Below are 22,334 nucleotides of genomic sequence, written 5' to 3' on the forward strand. Positions count from 1 at the left end.
TCGTTTGAACTTTTCGGCTCTTATTGACTCTGTGTTCCTCTAAGCGACGAGAAGTTCAACGGCGAGGAACAAGGCAAAAGATAACCTTTAGCCACAACACGACTCAGAACGAACGGCAGTATCCGAGGTTCTCAACAACTCTTCATTGTAGACACTGCGCGATCTCGATATCAAGGCATTCGAACGAACTGCATCAATACTTCCAGCCTCAGTTCAACGCCTTCAAATCTTCTCCTCACGTATGCCTCGTGGGTCCGAAAATAACCGAGCCTTGTTGTTTGTGGCCACACTCTCAAATCTATAAAGACGCAGAAGAGACAATTAGACTTTCCCCACACACACACACCTGCACCATGCATCCACTACAAACTTCGATCTTCCTTCTTGCCCCGCTCTTCGTCTCCGCCGCTCAATATTGTAGCCTCAAACCGCCTTCAGAGATCTCTTCCTCGACCAGCAAAGGTATCCAGAATGGTGGTGATGCTTCGGATGTAGTTGCTTCTGCCTGGTATCCTGGCTGGTTGGCTGGAGACTTTCCACCTGCATCAATTTCCTGGTCGAGGTACACCGCTATGACGTTTGCCTTCGCGGAAGTGCTACACACTCAAATTCTCAGTTTACCTGAATTCCCTCTAGGATAACTACTCCCGATCCAACCGCTCTACTGCAACTTGATTCTATCAGCGCCCAGACTTTGCCTGATTTTGTCAAGGAGGCTCACAGTAACGTACGGGCACTCTTACATTTGTTCGAATAGTTTCTCAAGCTCTTTACTCAGGGAGTCGATGCACTACTATCTATTGGTGGCTGGACAGGCTCCCGATTCTACTCGTCTGCTGTCGCAAGCGAACACAATCGAACTGCTTTCGTCAATGCTACACTTGCTCTAGTCTCCCAGTACAATCTGGATGGTGTCGACTTCGAGTGCGTGTTATCGCCCTACAGGGTCTTGCTAAAATTTTCGCAGTTGGGAATACCCAGGCAAACAAGGTTTAGGCTGCAATGTTGTCAACCCCGACGACTCTGCCAACTTCCTTGCCTTCTTACAGGAGCTGCGCGCGACCACTGCTGGAAAGAATCTCATTTTAACTGCTGCTGTTGGTATAACCCCATTTGTTGGGTCTAATGGCCAGTCTATGAATGATGTTTCGTCGTTTGCAGAAGTTCTTGACCGTATTGGTGCGTGTTTTAGGACTTTTGACAGCAGTCGCTGAATAATATGCATATAGCCATCATGAACTACGATGTTTGGGGTTCTTGGTCGCCGTCTGTCGGTCCTAATGCCCCTCTCAACGATAGTTGCGCCTCAGCCGCCGATCAGCAAGGCTCTGCCGTATCAGCAGTCAAGGCCTGGACTACAGCCAACTTTCCTGCGCACCAGGTAAGCCAGCCTACCCTTAAATCCTGACTTTTGTCTCACCCCGCTACAGATTGCCTTGGGTTTGGCCGCTTATGGCCACAGCTTCAAGGTTGCGCCGCAATCAGCGATGAACGGTGGAAATGTGGCTCTTTACCCGTCTTACGACAAGTCTGTACAACCTGTGGGGACTTCCGACTCTCCTTCGGATATTTCTGCCGTTGATCCATGCGGTAATTATGAGGGAATCAGTGGAATCTTCACGTTTGCCGGTCTTATTCAGAGTGGATTCCTGGACAAGTCGGGGACAGCAGCATCCGGCATTCAGTATACCTTTGACCCGTGCAGCCAAACGGTATGGCCCTCCAATTCTTTTCGTAATATTTGAGTGATGCTAAGAGATTCCAGCCTTTCGTTTACAATCAAACATCCCAAGTCATGGTATCGTATGATGATGCCACTTCTTTCGGTATGCTGCCTACCTTGGTCCAATATATGAACTCCTTATTCTTGCGACAACAGCGGCGAAAGGTCATTTTATCAACGACCAGGGCCTGGCTGGGTTTGCTATATGGGACGTGACTGGGGATCAAGACGACATTCTCCTGGATTCACTGCATGAAGCAATGGGAATCATACCTGTTTGCGCATAGATGATTATTTGGTAGTGTTGTGTGTTGGGATCTGGGCTGCATGACTATTTGTAGCTGCCGGCAGCTTGTCAGTTTTGATGAACGAAGTGCAAACAAACATCAACATATGTACCGCTTCTCATTGATCCGTAACAATGTTGTTGTGGCGAGTGAAGCGCTTCGCATATGGCCAACAGCGCCAAAGAGCTTGGACCTGGTAACTTTCAGAATGACGCGTTCTATGGAAACTATTGACCAAAATGGGCAGAACATCACGCTGAAGAAGCCGGAGCGTCAAAGCTCTGGTCTGTTTACGTCGATGAGGCCGAGCGATACGACAAATCACTTGTTGCGAGCTGGAAGAGCGACATGGAGGGAATGTTGATCTTCGTGCGTTCACTCTAGTGTAGAAACTCTGGAATTCGTTTAATCGAGCGTCACCAAGGCCGGTTTATTCTCAGCCAGTTTGACTGCTTTCCTCATCGAGAGCTACAAAACTCTTGCTCCAGACCCCGGAGACGCTACAGTTCAACTCTTAGAACAAATTTTGGCAGTCTCTTCCGGCAATTCCACGTCTACACCAACGTCTGCCATTGTCCAAACGTTCAAACCAAGCCTATCATCGCTAGTTTGCAATGCGCTTTGGTTCATGAGTCTTGGATTGAGTCTGTCATGTGCTCTGGTGGCAACACTCCTCGAACAATGGGCGCGCGACTTCTTGCATCGAGCCAACACACGATCATCCCCCGTCGTCCGCGCACGAATTTACTCTTACCTCTACTATGGTCTCCGACGGTTTGTTGCGGCCATTTCTATTCCGGAATCTTGTTGACCCTGATTATAACTAGGTTCAAAATGCATGCAGTGGTAGATATTATACCTTCTCTTCTACACGCCGCTCTCCTGTTCTTCTTTTGCGGCTTGGTCGTCTTTCTGATTCCGGTGAACAAGATAATTGCGGGACTTGTTACTGGGATTCTGGCCCTGGTTGCCGGCTTCTACGCATTCTTAACCATTCTGCCCTCAATTCGATTTGACTCTCCATACCGAACTCCATTGTCGAGTGCGGTATGGGCGGTGCTTCAAGCTTTCTCGGGACTACGGGGTTGTAGATCTGATTCAGTAGATCTAACGGACCAGATCATAAAAGCAACGTTATTTTGGTCGTCACACTCACCCCCTCACAGACCAAATTCACAGTCTGACTGCGGGAGACAAAAAAGCAACTTGAACACCCTTGTCGACAATATGATTGGCCGCGCGATCATGCCCTCGGACAACCGTCATAACCGAGACGTCTCCGCACTCTTGTGGACGGTGAGCTCTTTGTCAGATGACGATGAGCTGCAGACATTCGTAGAAGCCATCCCAGATGTGATGTGGGGCCAACACCGTCAGCATCGTCGAAATACCGCATATATGACCAGCCTACGTGACTCTGAAGAAGCGAACTTGACTTCGCGGATCGCCGATTTGTGGCGAAGCTGCCAGGAAGGTCCATTATCCGTTGGCGCTAGCCAAAGACGTCAGGTTGCATGTCTTAAAGCGGCTTGGGCACTCTGTACCATACCCACCGCTCCCAGATCCCTGTTGACGGCTCCCTACACGGTCCCTTTAATCTTGGATCATTTTTTGTTCCCTATTCCCATGGTATGGGATTATCCTTATTTTGCGTCCCCGCTCTACGATTCAGCGAAGGCCATGAGGAGCTGGAGTGGTCTTGCTTGGCTAACGACCTACCTAAAGTATTGCTCCAGCCAATTGGTTACGGCAGCCCCTCGCTTTCCTTACTTGGCTCCAGTCCGTCGATACCTCATGGATCCGTCTCAAACTCACGAGCGTGGCCTCAACGAAGCGGACTTTCAAAGGCTGGAACGCTCCGAGTCGACAATCAATCCTCAACAGTTCGACCAAGTCTCAAGAGAAATTTGCACATCCCTGGCCCGCCGCTTATTTCTGGTATACCTTCGGGTAGCCGCAAACAGTGACTCCCTCCCATACCGCTGACAAGAGACTTTGGATCTTATCTATCCCCCCGATTACAAAGCCGATTTTTTGACCGACGACAACCTCACAGAAATTGAAGCCGAAATGATCTTAGTAGATCTTGACAACCTCGACTCAGACAAACCTCGCACTGGCAGGCGGGAAGCGGTATGTAGAGACTCAGCGGGCAGCAATGAGTGAATTTTTGAAGCTTTAGCGGCCGTATGATGCAAGAATAATCCCTCGTAGTCTTATTGAATACCTCCTACCTCCACATCAACTGGGCAATGCAAGTGATGACTTGTCTCTCACCCGAATCACTCCTCCGAGGCAAATCTGCTCTACAACACGAAGATACACGGCCACTTGTGGCGCTGCTTTTCGATGACGATAACCTCATTCACCTCCGGAGGGTCTCAAAGCTCGCAAACAAACAACTTTCAAAACGTACTAACGGCCCTTTGGATAACGGCCCATGCGACATTGGAGCCTAGCTTGCCGTTAGAGCCTCCTGAAGGAGACGAATACAATGCTATCATGGATGCATTAGCAAAGTGTATCTCGTCAATGGTTCCGGCAGTCGTGTTATTGGTCAAGACGTCACTTCTTCGTGGTTCAACAACGAGATCGATGCTGCCACCGTCAACGCTCTGCTTTCGTCGAACCCAGATTACCAATCTGGTGCCCCTCCGCGAACTGGCTTGACAACCGGTCCAAAACTCGCAACCGTCGTTGCTATTCTTACTGAGTTCCTTGAACAATGCGTCCCAGACATAACTCAGATGTATGAACCCGTAGCATCGCTACGGACTATCCTCGACCTCCCGTCTACGCATCTCCACCAGACACGTTTTGCTCGCGCAATGCGAAAACTAACTGACGGCCTGATGGATCCCAGAGGACGAGATTTAGTTCGTATGGTGTTGCAAAGTCGTATCTTTGACCCCTACCAGGGACAAGAGCGTTTCCATTGGATAATCGATGATGATGCACGACAAGACATTCTCCAAGCTCAATCCTACAGTCAGTCGACTCTCGACAATCGTCCTAAACACTAGTATCCAGGACCTATGTAATATTTCAACAACACAATACTTGATGTCCTTGACTGAGTAGACATGGAGCAGATGCGATAACACTAACCCTATATCTAGTTACCGTATGGTCATAGATAACTGACGAGGACGTAGGGCGCAATGAGGTTGATTTGCGTGACCAATTCAAGACTAACTTAGCTCAAAATTCTCGGTTATCAAAAGGGAAAGGTAGCATGCCTCGACGTAGCCAGATAAGGGTACCGGTTTGAAGAGGACAACAAGTACTGGGATAGGATAGGATAGGATAGAATTACCGCAGTGGTCCCGAATCGGAAAGCGTAAGCGTAGTCGGTTGCGAATCAGGGACAGATCAGTGACAGGAAGATGGTTGACTGGTTTGCGGCCGTGGCAAGTGCCCGCAAACGGCGGAGAAGCGCAAGGTAAATCATGGTGAGTTGTATGTTTCACGGGTTTATTCCGATTCAGATCCAGGAGGTTCAAGCAGAGATCGAACTTTTTGCACAAAGAAACAATAACCTTTCATTTCCGAGGCCGATTTTGTCTTTGATCATGAGGTATTCGGAACTTGGAGCAAATGTCGGACAAATGAGGACAGCTCATACTATCTCATCTTTGAAAAAAAAAAGATGAATGCCGGCTAAAACTCAAGTGAAGCCTTACATCGTAGTGGCTCTGCGCCCATAAGAAGTACAAGTGCGGAATCGGTTGAAACAATCCCAGAAACATGCAGCCTAGCTTTTGTGACGGGCTTCGGGCGGGAGGCATTGTGTTTTGGGCACAAACAAGAGTCGTTGCGCTATCAGCGGCCGCTACAATTGATGTGATCAGTGTGACCCCGATAAACGAACTCCATTTTAATCCTCGTACCATCGCGTTTTCCGGCTATGCACACCCCACTGGAAGCCCTTCGGTAGTCCTATCCCATTTGTTCACCACCATGAGAACCGTGCTCAAGCCGCTAGCAATCCATGCAGGTTCGTCTAGCTCTTTTCATGTTATTCCGCCTAACCTTTCTTCGGCAGCATATTCTCCCGTCGAAACTCTTGCTTTCATCATCGTGGTCGCTGCCCTAGCCTATCTTCATGTTAGTTTCTCTTACTTTAAGCAGAGCCTTCACTGATTCTTGCAGGTTTTGAGTGTAGTCAAGCATAGTGCCTTTCTTGCTCCCCCAGCTCCCGTTCTTCCTGCCTATGCCCTTTTCTCCGACGAATGGCTCGCAGTACGCGAAACTGTCTGGAAACGAGACCACGGCACTGTCCCTCGACTTGACCTCCAGCAAATCGTATTCACTGGCGCGTCTCTTGCCATCCCTTCGTTAAAGAATGCAACCGACCATGTTTTGGCCCTTCATCCTGGGTTTTCGCATCTTCAAGTCCAATCGGAGTCGTGGACGCAGACCATTGAAGCCCCCGATGGTTTCGATTTATCATACTTGCCGGCAGACAGTTGGAATATTGCATACGAGGCCGAGATGCCTGGAGAGGCTATTGCTCAGATGCAGTCAGGGAAGTGGGTCGCCTACGCGTTGAGGGCTTTGATTGTTCGGTTCTACGATTTGGCCAAGGTTTTTTCTTTTTCTATGTCCTTTTTCTCTCAAGTTACTCACCCCAAGTCAGAAAGCACCAACACCAGACATTATACTGGTGGTTGCTGGATACATCTTGATGCATGCAACATTTGTGGTCCTGTTTTCTCGCTCGAGGGCACTTGGCTCTTCCTTTTCGCTCCCATTCGCGATCCTTTCGTCGTCGCTTTTGGCGCTCATCCTCGCGTTACCTGCGGCGAGATTTCTTCGAATACCCATGCACCCGGTTGCCCTCACAGAGGCTCTTCCTTTCTTCGTTTGCACCGTTGGGTTCGACAAACCAATACGTCTTGCTCGAGCAGTCTTCACTCATCCCCGGGCCTTACGAGCAACGTCCATACCTGCTGGAGAGGTTGTCTTAGATGCCATGAGCGCAACCTACTACCCCATCATCCGCGACTATATTCTAGAAATCGCGGTCCTCGTTATTGGGGCCAGCTCTAAGGTGGCCGGCTTATCCGAGATTTGTGCACTCGCAGCTATCTTACTCGCCTTCGACTGTCTCATGATGTCGACCTTTCTCGCTGCTGTTTTTTCAATCATGATTGAAGTCAGACGACTCCCACAACCTTCAACTACTTCCTCGACTACCTTGTGGCCCCAACGTCTGTTTGGATGGAATAACCCTCCCACTCCTCTTCGAACCTCGTTGGCAAACAACAAGACCGATGCTACGGAGCCGGAGAGTCCCATCGCTCGGCTCAAGCTGCTCCTGCTTGCTGCTTGCCTTGTTCTCCAAATACTAAACCTGGCAGCACCATTCACACTTTCTTCAGGAGCTCCTCGTTCTTCCATCCCGACTCAGACGACTCCATTGGATTGGGCGGTACTTGCTCATCTAACGCCCACTCTCTTTGAATCACCATCAAGCACCATTTCACCTCGTCTTCTTGTTCGTCTGCGACCACCGATCATACTTCGCTCTTCCGCATCTCGTCCATTGTCCGCGCGAATTGACGCCGTTTTATCGACATGGACTAGCCTTGTCGGAGATCCGGTGCTGAGTAAAGGCATCGTCGCTGTCTTAGTCATCAGCGTGCTCCTCAATGCCTACCTTATCCGTGGCGTTTCTCGTGCGACGGGCGGCAGCAGTGTTCGGTTTGACTCCGAGGCAAAGGTCGAGCCTCAACCCCCCGCTGAAGAAACCCCTCGTCAAGATGGATGGGCAAGGGAAGTCGCAGCTATACCCCGCCGACCCTCCCCAGTGCCCATCTCCACTATTCATGGGCAGACACCAACAGCCAGTACTGGTGCCATTCCGACTCTGCCGTTGGAAGACCTTGATCGTCGCTTGCGTGCTCGTGGTCGTGGGCTTCGAGCAAGAACCCCCGGTCGACAAAGGGTGTGTCATTTCAATTTTTTTTGATAGTCTGTTGAGACATCATAGGCTGTTCTTGTTGACGATTCGGATGACTCGGCGAGCGATGAACCTCGCTCACTATCCGAGCTTATGCGTCTGATGGACACATTGCCCAAGTCGAATGGTCTGGCCGAGTTGAGTGACGAGGAGATTGTGTTGCTAGCCCAAAACGGTAAGATCGCAGCATACGCTTTAGAAAAGGTGCTCGCCCCGGACCGAGATTTGCTGGGGCTTGAACGGGCTGTTCGGATTCGTCGAGCATTGATTTGTGAGTTGTATTCTCTGTGTTGACCTTGGTATTTATACATTTCAGCCCGTGCTTCCATTACGCAGTCGCTTGAGTCATCCCTGGTCCCATTCGAGCAGTACGATTACTCGAAAGTCCTCGGAGCCTGTTGCGAAAACGTTGTTGGCTATATCCCTCTCCCGCTTGGCATTGCTGGTCCACTTACCATCGACGGAGTGTCCTTCCACATCCCTATGGCCACCGCCGAAGGGACCCTTGTTGCATCGACTTCTCGCGGATGCAAAGCACTCAATGCTGGTGGTGGAGTCACGACTGTGCTCACTCAGGACGCTATGACTCGTGGCCCAGCCATCGAGTTCCTTTCCGTTGTCGAAGCTGCACGTGCCAAAGCGTGGATTGCATCGGCCGAGGGCTATGAGGCGCTCAAGTCGGCCTTTGAGAGCACTTCGCGCTTTGCAAAGCTGACCAGCCTCAAGACGGCGATGGCGGGGCGTACGTTGTTTGTGCGGTTTGCGACAGCGACTGGTGATGCGATGGGGATGAACATGATTTCGAAGGGCACGGAAAAAGCGCTGGAGGTGATGCAGGAGGAGTTTCCGGAGATGGTTGTTCTGGCGCTGAGCGGCAATTACTGCACGGACAAAAAGCCTGCGGCGATCAACTGGATCGAAGGTCGAGGGAAAAGTGTTGTTGCTGAGGCTGTCATTCCAGGCAAAGTTGTGAAGAGCGTGCTGAAGACAACCGTCGATGCGCTCTGCAACTTGAACGTGAAGAAGAACCTCGTCGGGAGTGCAATGGCGGGTTCTATCGGCGGGTTTAATGCACATGCGGCCAACATCCTTACTGCAATCTTCCTGGCGACTGGCCAAGACCCGGCTCAGAATGTGGAGAGTTCGAACTGCATGACTCTGATGGAGCCAACGAATGACGGACAAGACTTGCTTATGACTGTTTCGATGCCTTCAATTGAGGTTGGGACTGTCGGCGGCGGAACCGTTCTGACCCCGCAAGGGGCGGTGCTTGATATGCTTGGTTTGCGTGGAGCGCATCCTACGCGACCCGGACAAAACTCTCAAGGCCTCGCCAGAGTAGTCGCGTCGGCCGTCATGGCAGGCGAACTCTCTTTGCTTTCTGCGCTTGCTGCCGGTCACCTGATTCGGGCTCATATGGTGCACAACCGTTCGACACCGACGACACCGCTGACTTCGCAGCCCTCAACTCCCGCTGTTGAGCATAAACGCACCCTCGTTGACAAGCTCGTTGAGTCGAACTTGCCCACCCCATTAACACCTTCATCCTCGACCGCATCACTCCCACCCTACTCTCGAACGTAGAAAACATCATTGTAGCCTACTCTAAGCTCGATTAAACTTCCCGGAATACTGTAGATAGAACAGCCGGGTCTGTACATGTAGCAACTACACGCGCCTTGAATTGCGCATCCCCATTGATCTCAATCCCGTTCCGCTTGGGCGTTGCGCTCAAAAGGCTCCAGTCTCTTCTATCGCTCAGCAAAATAGAGTTTGTCGGGAATGCTTAGTAATCAAGACGCCTCTTCTCTCTGCCTTCCTTTCTTCACCTATTGGATGACGCCACAAAACGGGCAAAACTAGGCAGAATCGACTATCACAGGACCTAAAAACTCTGATATTAGAGCTTCGCTTGAGCGATGCTGGTCTTATGACGAAGACAACGGGCCGCCGCAGCTCTGCGGATAAATTTCGTGAATGCTTGCATCGTTGAGAAAGGTCAAACCGCAACATGAGTCTTCACCTCTTTCTTTGGGTCATCCTTTTCGCGCTTCGGTGGACAAATGTGTCTGGTGCCACTACCGTCAGTGTCAGCGCGACAGCGAGCCATCCCATCCCGACCACGCTGTGGGGGCAGATGTTTGAAGACATTAGCGTGCGTATGCTGTCGGGAATGCACTGTTCTGGGCTGCTGATTCTTTCCTATTAGCATGTAAGAGAATCGGTGCGAATTTTTTTCAAAGGGCTGAACCCCCCCAGAGCGGGGATGGAGGACTGTACGCCGAACGTTCGTTTGCACACATCGTGAGTACAGAAGCTGATACTTTCCAGTGCTCCAAAATCGCGCTTTTCAACAAGTTACCCCAAGTGAATAACTTGTCAAATTCACATGTAACACTCTCTAACACAAGCATTGCAACAAAGATACCACTGCTGCACTGAACGCGTGGCTTCCCATTGGCGAATCCTCGATCAATGTCGTAGCCGACCCAAGCCCATTGTCGTCCGCTCTGCCTAATTCGCTTGTCCTCGTAATCCCACCGAATGTGAAGAGAGATGTCGGCTTTGCCAACACCGGATACTGGGGTTAGTATATATGCAACTCCTCGGAAGTTGTTTAACATTTGGCAGGTATCAATTTCGTCAAGGACACGCAGTACACAGCTTCGCTCAACTATCGCGTGCCAGCGTTCTTATCCCCTCTCAATTCCCCGCCAACGCTTACGATTTCCCTTCTTGCTGAAGATGGAAGCACTTTGGCCGCTCATAGCACCGAGCTCGCTCTTGTCGATGGCTGGACAGAGGTGGACATTGTCCTCACTCCTGATCGTACACCCCCTTCACTGGCCAATCGCTTCGCCGTCACCGTCTCCAATGCAACACACACGTCGCCAGCTGGGATTGAGGTGCATTTTGCGCTCCTTTCGCTCTTCCCCCCAACTTTCAAAGGACGCAAGAACGGTATGCGCACAGACATTGCCCAGGTTGGCGACTCGGTCGAGCGCGCATATAACCATCTCAACGAAAAAAAATAGGCTCTCGCAGACGCCAAGCCCGCCTTCTTCCGCTTCCCTGGAGGAAATAATCTTGAAGGACAGACGACCGCTACACGTTGGCAGTGGAGGAACACGGTTGGGCCGCTCTCGCAGAGACCTGGTCGGGTGGGGGACTGGAGCTACATCAACACCGAGTTTGTTGCCAATGACTATCCATCACACAAAAAACTGACAGAGTGGCAGCGGCCTTGGATTGCTGGAATATCTGCACTGGTGTGAAGACCTGGACATGGAGCCGTTTATGGCGGTTTGGGATGGTATGCCTTCTGATGTCCAGCTTATCTCGTCAACTCACCCAATTAAAAGGCTATTCACTGGGTGGAAGCAGTGTCACTGGCGATGCTCTAGGTCCCTTCATCGCGGAAGCAATTGAACAAGTCGACAATCTAATCTAATCTAATCTTGTCTCATCTTGTCGCAGATCAATTTTGTCATTGGAGATCCAAACACAAGTGAAGCAGGTGAGCCATGAAATAACAGCCAGCTGAAACTCTGCCAACTGTTTCAAGCCGCCTTGCGAGCCTCACTAGGCCATGCAGAACCATTCAAACTCAGATTCGTGGAAATCGGGAATGAGGTCCGAGTGAAACGCTCACGAGATTCTTTGGCTTGTTGACGATGTTCTTAGGACTTCGTTGGTCAAGCTCCAGGAACGTGCGTCCGACTTTCGTCAATCATATATAAACACATGGTCACTGGCAGTGTCGCATCTCGATGGAACTGGTTTGCTACAAACCTGAGTGCTACCTTTCCTCAACTACGTGAGTGCTAGGAGTTTACTCGCTGCTTAGACTGATGATCTCCTCAGATTTCATGGCAACATCGCGATCTTCGGGCCCTGCATTGACACCAACGCCGGAGATTTACGATGCGCACGTTTATCAGACACCCAGTAGGTCACGTGATAAATTGATAAACCGTTTCAAACCTGATTTTAGAATGGTTTGCGACAAACTCATTCTTATACGACTCTATGCCGGCTAGTACACCTGCTCCTTTGACCTTCCAAAGCTAACTTCAGGGTAAGAGAAACGGAATCAAATTCTTCGAGGTGCGTTAACATCACTAACCCTTCATAAGTGTCAGTGACCCCGCGCTCTTTTTTGTAGGGAGAATATGCTTCGACATCAACAAATTCGAGTAATCTCTACGGTACCCCAGAACAAGGACGTCTCCTGTGGCCTACTGTTGCGGCCTCTGTGGGCGAAGCTGCATTCATGATGGGATTCGAACGTGCGTGTCATCCTTTTTGTCTGTCTCATCGTCCAATGATACGCCGTAGGTAATGCGGACATCGTCTTTTCCTCCTCATATGCTCCCCTTCTCGGACATGTAAATAACTCCCAGTGGACACCCAATCTCGTGGGCTTCGAGTAGGGCCCGTATTCTACTCGTATAAGCGTTTATTGACTTCTAACTTAGCGCAGGAAAAGTATACAAATCAACTAGCTATCATGTTCAAAAGGTGAGAACCGCCCCTTCACCACCATTATTGACAGCCACACCACAGTTGTTCGCTAATAACAGAGGCGACGAATACCTGCCCAGCACGCTTCCCAATAACAGCACCAGTGCTACCTTGATTTGGAGCGTTACTCGCTGGACTGCGACAAACCAGTTGATCATCAAGGTCAGTGCAATGTTTCAGACAATCAACTTACTCAGAACGACACGATAGATCTCCAACAGTGCGGCTGCTTCGCAAGATCTCACCTTTGTCCTTCCATTCGAAAGTGTCTCTTCCGTTGGCTCACTTGAGTTGCTTACCGGAGCTGCAACAACGAGTAACACGCCTGCTGCACCGGATCTCATCGCTCCAGTTGCCTCCCGGATCCCAGTTGGCACAATATTCAACTATACCGCTCCGGCGACTAGCTTTAGCATAATCACTTTGACGGCGCAATGAGGAAGCCGAGGTTGGGCAAACGAATGCATATATGAGTACAAATGGAATGCAGGTTTTCTATTTCGTGCGCGTATGAACAGCGATTGCGGCAGCCTCAAAAGCCCTTTCGACTGACTCGAGATACTCATTAGTGTTGCGGTCCTGCATCGTCCCTGCTGGTACATCCAAGACGAACGATGGCGCGTATTGAGGAAAGTACTCGTGGGAATCGTCGCTCGGGATTTCTGTATCGAGAGGAAGGGGATTCCCTAATGCAATAGACGTTAGGTAAGCCCATGCCCTCGCAGCGTTGGGGGAGTCGTAGCCACCGCCGCCGAGCAGGAGTTTCTTGCCACGCCAATGGTTGACGACTCTCGATACGCACCAGCCAAGAGACCCCTCCTCAGATATAGGTCCCAGGGACCAGTTGAAAATTGCACAAGGGTCGCCAGCAAGTGAGTCAACTCCGCATTGGAGGACAATCAAGTCTGGGTCGAAGGTTGTATGAATAAGTTCAACACAGCGCCATGCACGAAAGAATGTCCGGTTGGAGGCGCCTTGTTGTAAGGGTAGAGAAAGGGTAAAAGGATCGCTGTTTGGTGTTGGTAGGTGAGCGAGTGGAGAGGTAGGATAGAAACCCGGTGCGGTATGATGGATGCTGAAGGTCTGGAAGGCCGTCAGTGGACAAAGAAGTTTTTTGAGAGCAGATGGATATCACCAATATATGCGGAGAGGTTGACGATGTCTGATGAAATGCTTGGGATACGCCGTCGGAGAAGTGGAGGTCAAGGTCCAGGTACATGATGCGCGGTTTTCTTTGACCAGGCTGGACCATTCGGCGCATTGCCATGAGAGCGAGAACACAATCAGCAACATAGCAGAAGCCTTCCGCTCTTTCTTTCTTTGCGTGATGACGCCCCCCGTCCCAGCAGATAGCAAGTTCACATCTTGGATGCTGGAGTTTCTTGGCTGCCGTGATTGCTGCACCACCTACGAGGCGCACATAGTCACTGACTCTGGGAAACATAGGGCAGTCCTCTTCGAGACCGTATTCGGTTTTCGCTGCAGCATTATGGCTGTTTTGTTCAGCATTGTCTGGATCGAGAACAAAGTCGAGATATTCGCGCGTGTGGTATATGATCAAGTCCGCTGGTTCAGCTTTTTGAGGAGGAACCAGTACTAGCGCTCTTTTCGAAGAGAAATCACGCGCGTAGAGTCCTAAAGAGCGCGCCAACGTGTGTACAACAGCAGACCTTTGGGGATTGGAGGGCAGAAGGGAAGAAACCTATATATATTTCAGCGCTTTCGCGGATTTCCTGGGTGAAAGAAACCTTCATTAACTCCAGAGAGGCGATATACGCCACCACTGGCCGACCATCGTCCATATAGTGGTTCAATTTGTTCAAGTCCAAGTGATGCGTGTCACGCGACCGTGACGCCTGACCCTTCCTTTGCCTTCTTTGGCAGCCACCGTCGACGCGACTGGTGTGCTGAGCACCATGTCGCTCATTAGCGACACCAGGTTAGCTCTCTTCCCGTCCTTAAAAAGCTCTGACGAGTTGCAGCTATTTAATCCACTCGATGCGTCTGTCGTACCTGCGAGAAGTAGACTCAGACCCGTATGGACCTCGACTAATCACGCTTGCCCCCACCTACAACACCAACTCATATATTATATCCGCGTCGCTCAACGATATTGATCGATGGCCCGAGCTCGCAATGCCGTCCAGTCCGCAGCTCAGTGACGATGAGCGACCCTCGGGTTTCCCTGGCGCTCGACTGAAATATAGCACCACTATCATGGGGGGCAGGACGGGAGGACTGGGGCTGCGGGTGAATGGGAAACGGGCATCTACGTCTAAGCGCATGTCTATGGGGCGGACACCACGAGAGAAGGAGTTGGAGGCAACAGCCGCCCCTTCGACAAGTTCTCTGTCTGAACACAAGGACAACAAATTCATTGGTTCGGTGCCCAGCTCTGCTCCAGAGGTCACGATCCAGCAGCCCACAGTCGCGGAAGAAGCTCCAGTTGCGAAAGTTGTTCAATTCATCCCGAAATTCAAAGGCGCTGCCGAAATGGAAAGGCGGAGAAGGATGCGAATGGCAGCTCGCCGTGGACCAGGAGGTGCGGCAACGGCAGCTCCCCCCGTTCTCGACTTTTCGTCTTCTTCTTCATCTGAAGAGGAAGTCGTCGCAGACGACTCGTCAACTGATTCAGACTTTGGTCCGTCAAATGCAGCTATGGACGATGGAGATGAATTCGATCCGTGCGTATTTTTCTCTCTGTGTGCTAATATCCTTTTCACTAATTGGCTGACAGCGACTTTGCTGCCAGTCGCTCGCCAGGATTGACCTCAGACAGTGTGTCCGAAGTCACTTCTGTTTTCTCAGCAACTGCATCATCTGTCCCAATATCCCAGTCCAGTACCAGTCTTGCGCTCCCTCGCAATCGTGCACGGTTAAGCCCCGTCTCCGAAGGCCCTACCCCTGATCGTAACCCCCACTTCGAAATGCTGACGCCAAGCACAAGTTCTCGTAAACCAGACATTCCTGCTCGAAACCCAGCCCGTGTTCAGGGCGGCCAAAGTGGCTCATCCTCCTCCGCCAATAAACCCGAAATCATCTTCGCACGCAAGAAAGTCGCCCCATTACCTAGAAATACTCCTCGTTCCGCGTTAACCGCAATGCTGGTTTCTTCGGGAGAGATTACAAATCCGTTTGCAGAGCTATACGCCACGGTATCTGGAAGGGGAGAGGGTGCTCAGACGAGTGTTCAAGTTTACTTTCCGTCAGCAAGAGCACCCCGTGGACAAGCGATGGATCTCAGTGTTCGGAAGGATGCGACAGTTGAAGAGGTTATTGGGTTTGCATTGTGGACTTATTGGGAAGAGGGTTGGTTGCCCAAGCTAGACGAGGGAATCGAGAATGACGAAGATAAGAAAGCGACCCGGCTCTCTGCAATCGGGTGGACGATGCGTATTGCAGAGGATGATGGAGAGGTTGACGATGACTTCCCCCGTAGGCTTTATCGGTCGAGTTTTGAACACTCTTGCTTACTTGTTCTGCAGCACCGGATCGCATTGGGAAAATTGCCAAATTCAATGCGGATGCTTATGCAATTCTTGAGGCCACTCCAGCTCAAAGTGAGTCTACGCCTGGAAGAGAACTTGGTCTTACTAGTGCCAGTCCAACAAAATCGCCTGATCGAGAGCAATATTCAAAGGCATCCGTCGCGTCTCACTGCAGCCAAAAAAGTGGAGAAACCATCAGCGCTCACTCTTGCCGTTGCCGCCAGCAGCGCGTTGCCTGGAAGCGGTATATTTGGCTCAGCATTGGGCGGTTCAGTTCCCTTTTCGACATCATTCGGTCCTTCATCTGGGCACGGCCCTCAACTTTTCCTTCGTATCAAGGTCGAGGACGGACCTGATGCGATCCATGTTGGCACAACCATCTCAGTGTACGTCTCGTGTTAAGTGCTATGTCGCACTAAAGTTGTCGTAGCTCCGCAGGAATGTATATGCAAGAAGTACTCGAGAAGGTTTGCAGCAAGACTAAACTCGACAATCCGGAGAATTACGCGCTGTTGCTGGCGACTGACAACACGAGAATATTGATTCCGTTGGATCGAACGGTGGCAAGTTTGGGCGGAAAACGAGAACTAGTGCTCATCAGGAGGACTCTGATCGGTGATAACGTCGTGCGCGGTACTGGCAAGACGACCGACCCCAATGGTCAGCATGTTTCGAGCAAGTTTGGTATCGATTGCTGATTGTTCTACAGCACTGATCCTCAAGCGTATGTCTGATACGCCTGAGGTGGTGAAATACTCTTCAACATCCGCCATCGACTTCAACAACGTCTACAAGCAGTATACCATCTACCGCAAGATGCCAATGCTTGTTGCTAAACAGGAACGCACCCTTGCGTTCGATGGACTCTATATTCATGTTCTTCTTTTCTTCTTCGAAATGACCGTGCTTCTGGAACTGATTACCGTTGCAGATTATACCAACAGCCAACAAGGCAACGAAGGCTGTCTTCGATAGTGGTAAACACCTCTCGTATCACATCCGTAGTATTGCGGACTGTCAACAGTCGACCAAGAGCAGTGCATTGTTCAAGCTGGTGTTGGGGAGGAGTGGGTCAAGCGGGAAGAAGCGATATGACTATGAGGCAGAGAGTCCCAAACATGCCAGTGAGTTTTTGTTGTGCCATCTTTTCTCTCACGCCACGGGCTAATCACCTTCATAGGCGAGATTGTTGCGCAAATATGGTCGCTGAAGAACTCTGCGGACAACCGCGTTGGTACTCGGTCTCTCAGACGAAGTCGTCATGGTGTGGTGAACTGAGGTGTTGATGGACTTGATTTGTACTTGTTTGTGTATTTTTTTTTGACACTCTGTTTGTCTGTATTTACTCTGTACGACTAGCGCCTGACTCAACAGCGCCGGTTTCTGATATTGAAGACTCTCGCCGGACCGTCGCCGGTATCATGCGGCGATTGACCATAGATTGCGCATTTCCTCGGTAACCGCATGATCGGCATATGCTTGGCTTATGGTCGCTGATCTCGTTGATATGTTCATATGGTCCTTTTATCATCTGCAACTTGGAGAGTCGTACCTTGCCTTTCCCCACATTCTTTCATTTGGCCCCCTTCTCCATTTCTAACCATGTCTCCCATCATCAACGTTGGAACAGACGCGCCCCCCACTTCTTCTTTCACACTGGACAACACTCTCGGGGCAGTTATCATTGGGTTCGCTGCATCTTGCGCGCTGTATGGGATGTGCGTAGTGTCTAACTCGTCTAATTCTGGTCTGACCCTTCTATTCCAGCTTGCTAACGCAAGCTTGGTCATATTATCGCACGTTTGCCTCGGATTCGATAGTGGTGCGTCAAGATAGACGCGTCTCTCGCTCCTATACTCAAGTCGTACCCTTAGTATAAATTTCTGGTCATGCTAGTTGTGTGCGCGACACTTTTTCACTCAACCTCACGACGCCATCTAATCTCATCAATAGAATTTTGTGCATGGGAGACCAAGCGCTCATCGGCCACTTCACGTACTTCTATGCGCTGGCCAGTGTGGGCAATCCTTTGGCTATGTTTGTTGGCACCACAACTTGGTCTATTATCGTGCGTAAAACTCTCTCTCTCTCTCTTTCTTCAAGTTCTCAACTGCCAGTAGCTGCAACAAACAGTCAGTACTGTTATCGGCGCCATAGTCAAGTGTGCTTTTGCCACACGTGTATATCGCTTTAGCGAGCGCAATTTCTTCATAACCGCGTTCATAGTACGTCTGGCCGGGTATCGATTCCAGACTTGTTGCCTAACTTAACACAAAAGGTCCTTCTTGTGCTTGGCCAGATGGCTGTAGCATTGATCTTCACTATCCAAGCCTTTGGTCTTTCCTCAATCCCTGCAGTCTTCCAGCTGCGAACCATCGCCACCATCTCTATTGGACTAGGGGTGGGAACAGATGTGGTAATTGCTGCTGCCCTGTGTTTCTTCCTCAATCGTCTCCGCACGGGATACAAACCTGCTGATTCGCTCGTCAAGCGTCTCGTGGTGGACACAATCAACACAGGTGTTTTGACGACTGCTGTCAGTCTGACGACTTTGTTGTTGGTGTGTGATATCGCTGCTTATTATTGCATCATTTGACTGAACTGGTGCTAGTTCGACTTCAACTCGGGCAACCTTGTCTTCCTTGCAACCTTCTTCCAGCTGTCGAAACTCTACGGCGTGTCATTCCTCGCGACCCTGAACACTCGCCGGGCCGTGCGGGGCCGGGGTACCGATGCGGAGACTGGTGCGGTAGATGAGCAATCTGGGCTGCCCTCTGCTATCTTCCCGATGCGATCTGGCAGCTCTCGTCCCAGCAACAAGCGCCAGCAAGAAGAGACCAACATCTTCGCCCTCGGAACGCGGGTGCCCTCCTTCCACGAGGGCGACTACTCCCCGAATCAGAACGACCGTGATTACCCATTCATGGTCGGCTCCAAACTCGCTGTGCGATCGCCGGAGCAAGAAGGGGACTACTCAAGAGGGCTCCAGCCGCATTATGCGTACTGAGCTCTCCTCTCTTTCTTTCTTGACTCTGTACCTATCACTGCATTTGTATCACCAGCCATTCGTTCTCTAGACTCGCCCTGTTTGTGTGTATCCTACATACAACCTTCAAAAGTTGTCCTTCTTTCCTCTTTTTGACTTGCTCATTGTAATGTGGTCCTTACATAATGGAAGCATAACCCATAAAATGACTGAACTTCTTTAATTTAGCCATCACATGGCTCAGCGGGGGAAAATATTGGTGCTCGTAAATTTGATATCATCATTGATTGCCGCTTCCCATTTTGAGCTTTCTGAGCTCAAGTTGAACGGAATAATTGGTTGCACTGGTATTTAACACATAATTAGTCGGTGCCCTAAACTCTCTCTCAGTCACTTACTACCGAGTCCACATTTGAGATATTCCATGTATTTGCGTCGCTGATGCGATCATGATGCGCCGATGCGCACTTGATGTGCAACAAAGCTGAAGCCAATCCTTTGCTCTTGAGCTTACTAGTAGAGCACATAGCAGATCATAAATGCGTCTATAAAGATGCACTCTCAAACCAACACATTCACGTTTGTCATGCAGTCATGTTCATTGATGGCGCATCAAATCTATTTCAAGATATTATGACCCACTCTCTCACTACTAGGTGTCGGCCACAGCCGTCACGGACCTTGCTTTGAAATCTCGCTTTAGTTCCCCGCCGAGTTCTTTTCAACCTTTGTATTCTTCTACATAATAAGTAAAATAACAGGCCCATGGACTACGCTTTTTTGTGGCAAACCAAAGTGTGCGCCAAAGGGTGTCGAGTTTCCAGAGCCTGCTCGATAGCATCCTCGCTATACAGCAAGTCTACAGCGAGAAGCGATAATGTTGAGCTAGCGAATCTCTGCATCGGCATCTCATCGACAAAGGCTAGTTTATATGATCCCAAGGGGTAAGATCCAAACTCGGAGGTGAAGAAGCTCATGGCCGAGCGTAGAGTAGATGTTGACGTTGTCATGGGCAATTCGTGGCCAGGAAGGCAGAAGGCATACATCGGACGTTACACGAGTTGCCTTCCTCGACGGAATCGTCTGAGGGAATCGAGAGCAGACGGAGACAGACAATTATATACCCTAATAGCATTTTTTTGGGGGACAAATGATTAGGGTTGAGCACGGGATCCGGGTCCGGGTATTTCCAACTTAACCCGGTCCCTGACCCCGGCGGCCCCGGTCCCGGAGCGGGCCCGGGCTGGACCCGAACCCGGAGGTCCCGCGGGTCAGAACAAGGCTATTATATGTATACATAAATAGATTATGGAATAGTTACAGAAAGGATGAAATAACATGATTGTAAGGGCAACCCCGGAGGCCTGAGATCAAGGTCCTAGCAGGGGAGGATCCAAAGAGTGAATAGAAGTAAGCAAATACAAGTGGGGCTGACCTAGCAGGGGAGGATCCAAAGAGAAGAAACTCTAAGGGTCCGCCTGCTAGGTAGCGGAACTATATACTGCGCTCTTGACGCGCCAAGGTTGATCGTTGCTCCGTGCAGTATGCCTGCGCCATGTCGCAGGCCAGGTCCCAGGGGGATCGCCAGGCGGGGGCGGCGATGCGCCTGACGGAGGCGGTGATGCGATCACCGGAGTCGGAGCCGGAGTCGGACCGGAATCGGAATCGTCTCCGAGGGGCCGAAAGGGGAGGTTCCCCTGACATCACCCCCCTTTGAATGCGGCGTCCCGACGCATAGACCGGAATGGAATCGAGTCGAAGGTTGCAGAGGCGATGTGCCGTGGTTTGCCAGGGTACTTACGATAGAACTCCGCGATTTTCTCCGGGGCGAAGAGGCGGTCGAAGCGGACCCACTGGTCATGCGCGAGCGTCGTAGCCTTTCCATCTGACGGTAATTCAGCCGTTTATACCTCACCCTTGCGTCCAGGATTTCCTCTACTTCCCACTCCGGGACTCCGTCCTCGAGGTCCGGAGGGGGCTGGTCGTAGCCGGGGCGTCCGTCGAAGGGGTCGTCTTGGGCGAGCTCGAGTTTGACGACGGGGAAGACCGGGTGGAGCTTCGAGTAGCGCGGAGGGAGGTCGAGCTTGTAGGCGCCTTTGCTGATCTCCGCGACTATCTTGAATGGTCCGAGGCGGCGGTGGGAGAACTTCTCCGAGGGGCGAGTCGTCCTGATGTCAGAGGCATCCAGCCAAACACGGTCGCCAACCTTAAACTCCGGAGACGGAGTGCGTCTCCGGTCGTAGTAGCGCTTGTACTCCTCTTTGGCCTTAGTGAGCGGCCTTGGCTTCGGCAACACCAGTGGCAATCCGGTCGCGGAACTCGTTCACGGACTCCATAGCGGAACGGACTCCGGGTTCGAAGCCCATGCGCGGGAGTCGTCCCGTGTCCGTCATGAAGGGGACTTGTTGCGTGGAGGAGTGAACGTGGTTGTTGTAGGCGAACTCCGGCCGGAATCAGCTCATCCCAGTCGTCCTGCTGATAGTTGGTAAAGATCCGCAGGTACTGCTCCAGCTCCTGGTTGACGCGCTCTGTTTGACCGTCTGTCTGCGGGTGGTACGCGGTGGACGTGGCAGGCTTGATGCCGATTAGACGCCAGAGTTCTCGGGTGAAGTCCGCGATGAACTGCGAGCCGCGGTCGGAGACGTACTTCTCCGGAGTCCCGTGATGGCGCCAGACATTCCGGTAGTAGAGGCGAGCCGCCCCTACTGCGTCGACCGTGGTGTGACACTCCGAGAAGTGGGCACGCTTCCCAAGGGTGTCGACGACGACCATGATCGCGTCGTACCCATGGGCCTCCGGAAGCTTCGACGATGAAGTCGACGGAGACGGTATGCCAACGCTCTGGGGGCGTTTCCGTCGGGTGCAGCTCTCCGTGGGGCAGTCTCCGGAGTGCTTTGGTGCGACAGCACAAGTCACAGGTCGCGACGCACCGGCCAATATGGCGAGACATCTGAGGCCACCAGTAGTTCCGGGAGACCAACTCCAAGGTCTTGAAGCGACCCGCGTGTCCGGCAACTTCGAGTGTCGTGGCAGAGCTCGATGATGCGTCTCCGGAGGTCCTTATCCTTAGGTACGACAATCTTCCCACGAAAGTGAAGAAGACCACCGGAGATAGCCCACTCGTCGGAGCGCGAGGAGCGGGGGCCTCGAGCTTGACCTTGGACCTTTAGGAGTTGCCGGGCCGCTAGTGCGACGGGCTCCTCCAGGTCAGGCTCACCGGAGAGGGCATCGCGGATGTCGCGAAGGAGTTCAGAACCAGGGCCGGAAACGGAAACGCCCGAGCGCGGACATGGAAGAGTTCGGGCCGCAGAAGGACGACGTCGGAGTTGTCGGAATCGATTCCGTGGTCTGGTCTCCGAGA

General features: G+C 51.3%; 7 protein-coding genes across 7 annotated transcripts; 6 read left to right on the top strand and 1 right to left on the bottom strand.

Moving 5' to 3' along the window:
• Window positions 1-353: 353 nt before the first annotated feature.
• MIND_01214600 (Glycoside hydrolase family 18 protein) lies at window positions 354-2,010 on the top strand (the record flags this gene model as incomplete). Its single annotated transcript, XM_037368652.1, has 8 exons — window positions 354-577; window positions 637-727; window positions 779-924; window positions 968-1,179; window positions 1,230-1,381; window positions 1,431-1,712; window positions 1,766-1,826; window positions 1,880-2,010. 8 exons carry the CDS (start codon window positions 354-356, stop codon window positions 2,008-2,010), a joined length of 1,299 nt encoding a protein of 432 aa, XP_037214620.1.
• Window positions 2,011-2,175: 165 nt separating this feature from the next.
• MIND_01214700 (uncharacterized protein) lies at window positions 2,176-5,033 on the top strand (the record flags this gene model as incomplete). The annotated part of the gene is made up of 7 exons (XM_037368653.1): window positions 2,176-2,206; window positions 2,258-2,379; window positions 2,435-2,784; window positions 2,838-3,948; window positions 4,003-4,143; window positions 4,193-4,278; window positions 4,526-5,033. The coding sequence occupies 7 exons, from the start codon at window positions 2,176-2,178 to the stop codon at window positions 5,031-5,033; spliced, it is 2,349 nt and encodes a 782-aa protein (XP_037214621.1).
• Window positions 5,034-5,970: 937 nt separating this feature from the next.
• Window positions 5,971-9,559, top strand: MIND_01214800 (3-hydroxy-3-methylglutaryl coenzyme A reductase; the record flags this gene model as incomplete). Its single annotated transcript, XM_037368654.1, has 6 exons — window positions 5,971-6,007; window positions 6,056-6,117; window positions 6,163-6,597; window positions 6,650-7,960; window positions 8,006-8,246; window positions 8,292-9,559. The coding sequence occupies 6 exons, from the start codon at window positions 5,971-5,973 to the stop codon at window positions 9,557-9,559; spliced, it is 3,354 nt and encodes a 1,117-aa protein (XP_037214622.1).
• A 427-nt stretch (window positions 9,560-9,986) lies between these two features.
• MIND_01214900 (Alpha-L-AF-C domain-containing protein) lies at window positions 9,987-12,937 on the top strand (the record flags this gene model as incomplete). Its single annotated transcript, XM_037368655.1, has 19 exons — window positions 9,987-10,130; window positions 10,185-10,262; window positions 10,307-10,342; window positions 10,387-10,561; window positions 10,607-10,959; window positions 11,011-11,165; window positions 11,215-11,288; window positions 11,338-11,408; window positions 11,453-11,492; window positions 11,541-11,608; window positions 11,660-11,685; window positions 11,734-11,792; window positions 11,840-11,907; window positions 11,970-12,014; window positions 12,059-12,082; window positions 12,141-12,264; window positions 12,314-12,404; window positions 12,454-12,661; window positions 12,710-12,937. The coding sequence occupies 19 exons, from the start codon at window positions 9,987-9,989 to the stop codon at window positions 12,935-12,937; spliced, it is 2,067 nt and encodes a 688-aa protein (XP_037214623.1).
• A 57-nt stretch (window positions 12,938-12,994) lies between these two features.
• Window positions 12,995-14,322, bottom strand: MIND_01215000 (Hist-deacetyl domain-containing protein; the record flags this gene model as incomplete). The annotated part of the gene is made up of 3 exons (XM_037368656.1): window positions 14,248-14,322; window positions 13,635-14,201; window positions 12,995-13,582 (listed from the first exon to the last, which is right to left on the bottom strand). Exons 1-3 carry the CDS (start codon window positions 14,299-14,301, stop codon window positions 12,995-12,997), a joined length of 1,209 nt encoding a protein of 402 aa, XP_037214624.1. The 5' UTR covers window positions 14,302-14,322.
• A 48-nt stretch (window positions 14,323-14,370) lies between these two features.
• Window positions 14,371-17,265, top strand: MIND_01215100 (uncharacterized protein; the record flags this gene model as incomplete). Its single annotated transcript, XM_037368657.1, has 9 exons — window positions 14,371-14,438; window positions 14,482-15,183; window positions 15,237-15,934; window positions 15,985-16,059; window positions 16,103-16,373; window positions 16,418-16,647; window positions 16,697-16,863; window positions 16,919-17,111; window positions 17,168-17,265. Exons 1-9 carry the CDS (start codon window positions 14,416-14,418, stop codon window positions 17,263-17,265), a joined length of 2,457 nt encoding a protein of 818 aa, XP_037214625.1. The 5' UTR covers window positions 14,371-14,415.
• Window positions 17,266-17,502: 237 nt separating this feature from the next.
• MIND_01215200 (uncharacterized protein) lies at window positions 17,503-18,994 on the top strand (the record flags this gene model as incomplete). The annotated part of the gene is made up of 7 exons (XM_037368658.1): window positions 17,503-17,705; window positions 17,755-17,809; window positions 17,862-17,887; window positions 17,941-18,055; window positions 18,108-18,212; window positions 18,266-18,547; window positions 18,599-18,994. 7 exons carry the CDS (start codon window positions 17,503-17,505, stop codon window positions 18,992-18,994), a joined length of 1,182 nt encoding a protein of 393 aa, XP_037214626.1.
• Between the last annotated feature and the right edge of the window lie 3,340 nt (window positions 18,995-22,334).

Source organism: Mycena indigotica (assembly GCF_014461135.1).
Source record: "Mycena indigotica strain 171206Taipei chromosome Unknown Mind.scaff0012, whole genome shotgun sequence".
In the NCBI taxonomy this organism is placed as follows: domain Eukaryota; kingdom Fungi; phylum Basidiomycota; class Agaricomycetes; order Agaricales; family Mycenaceae; genus Mycena; species Mycena indigotica.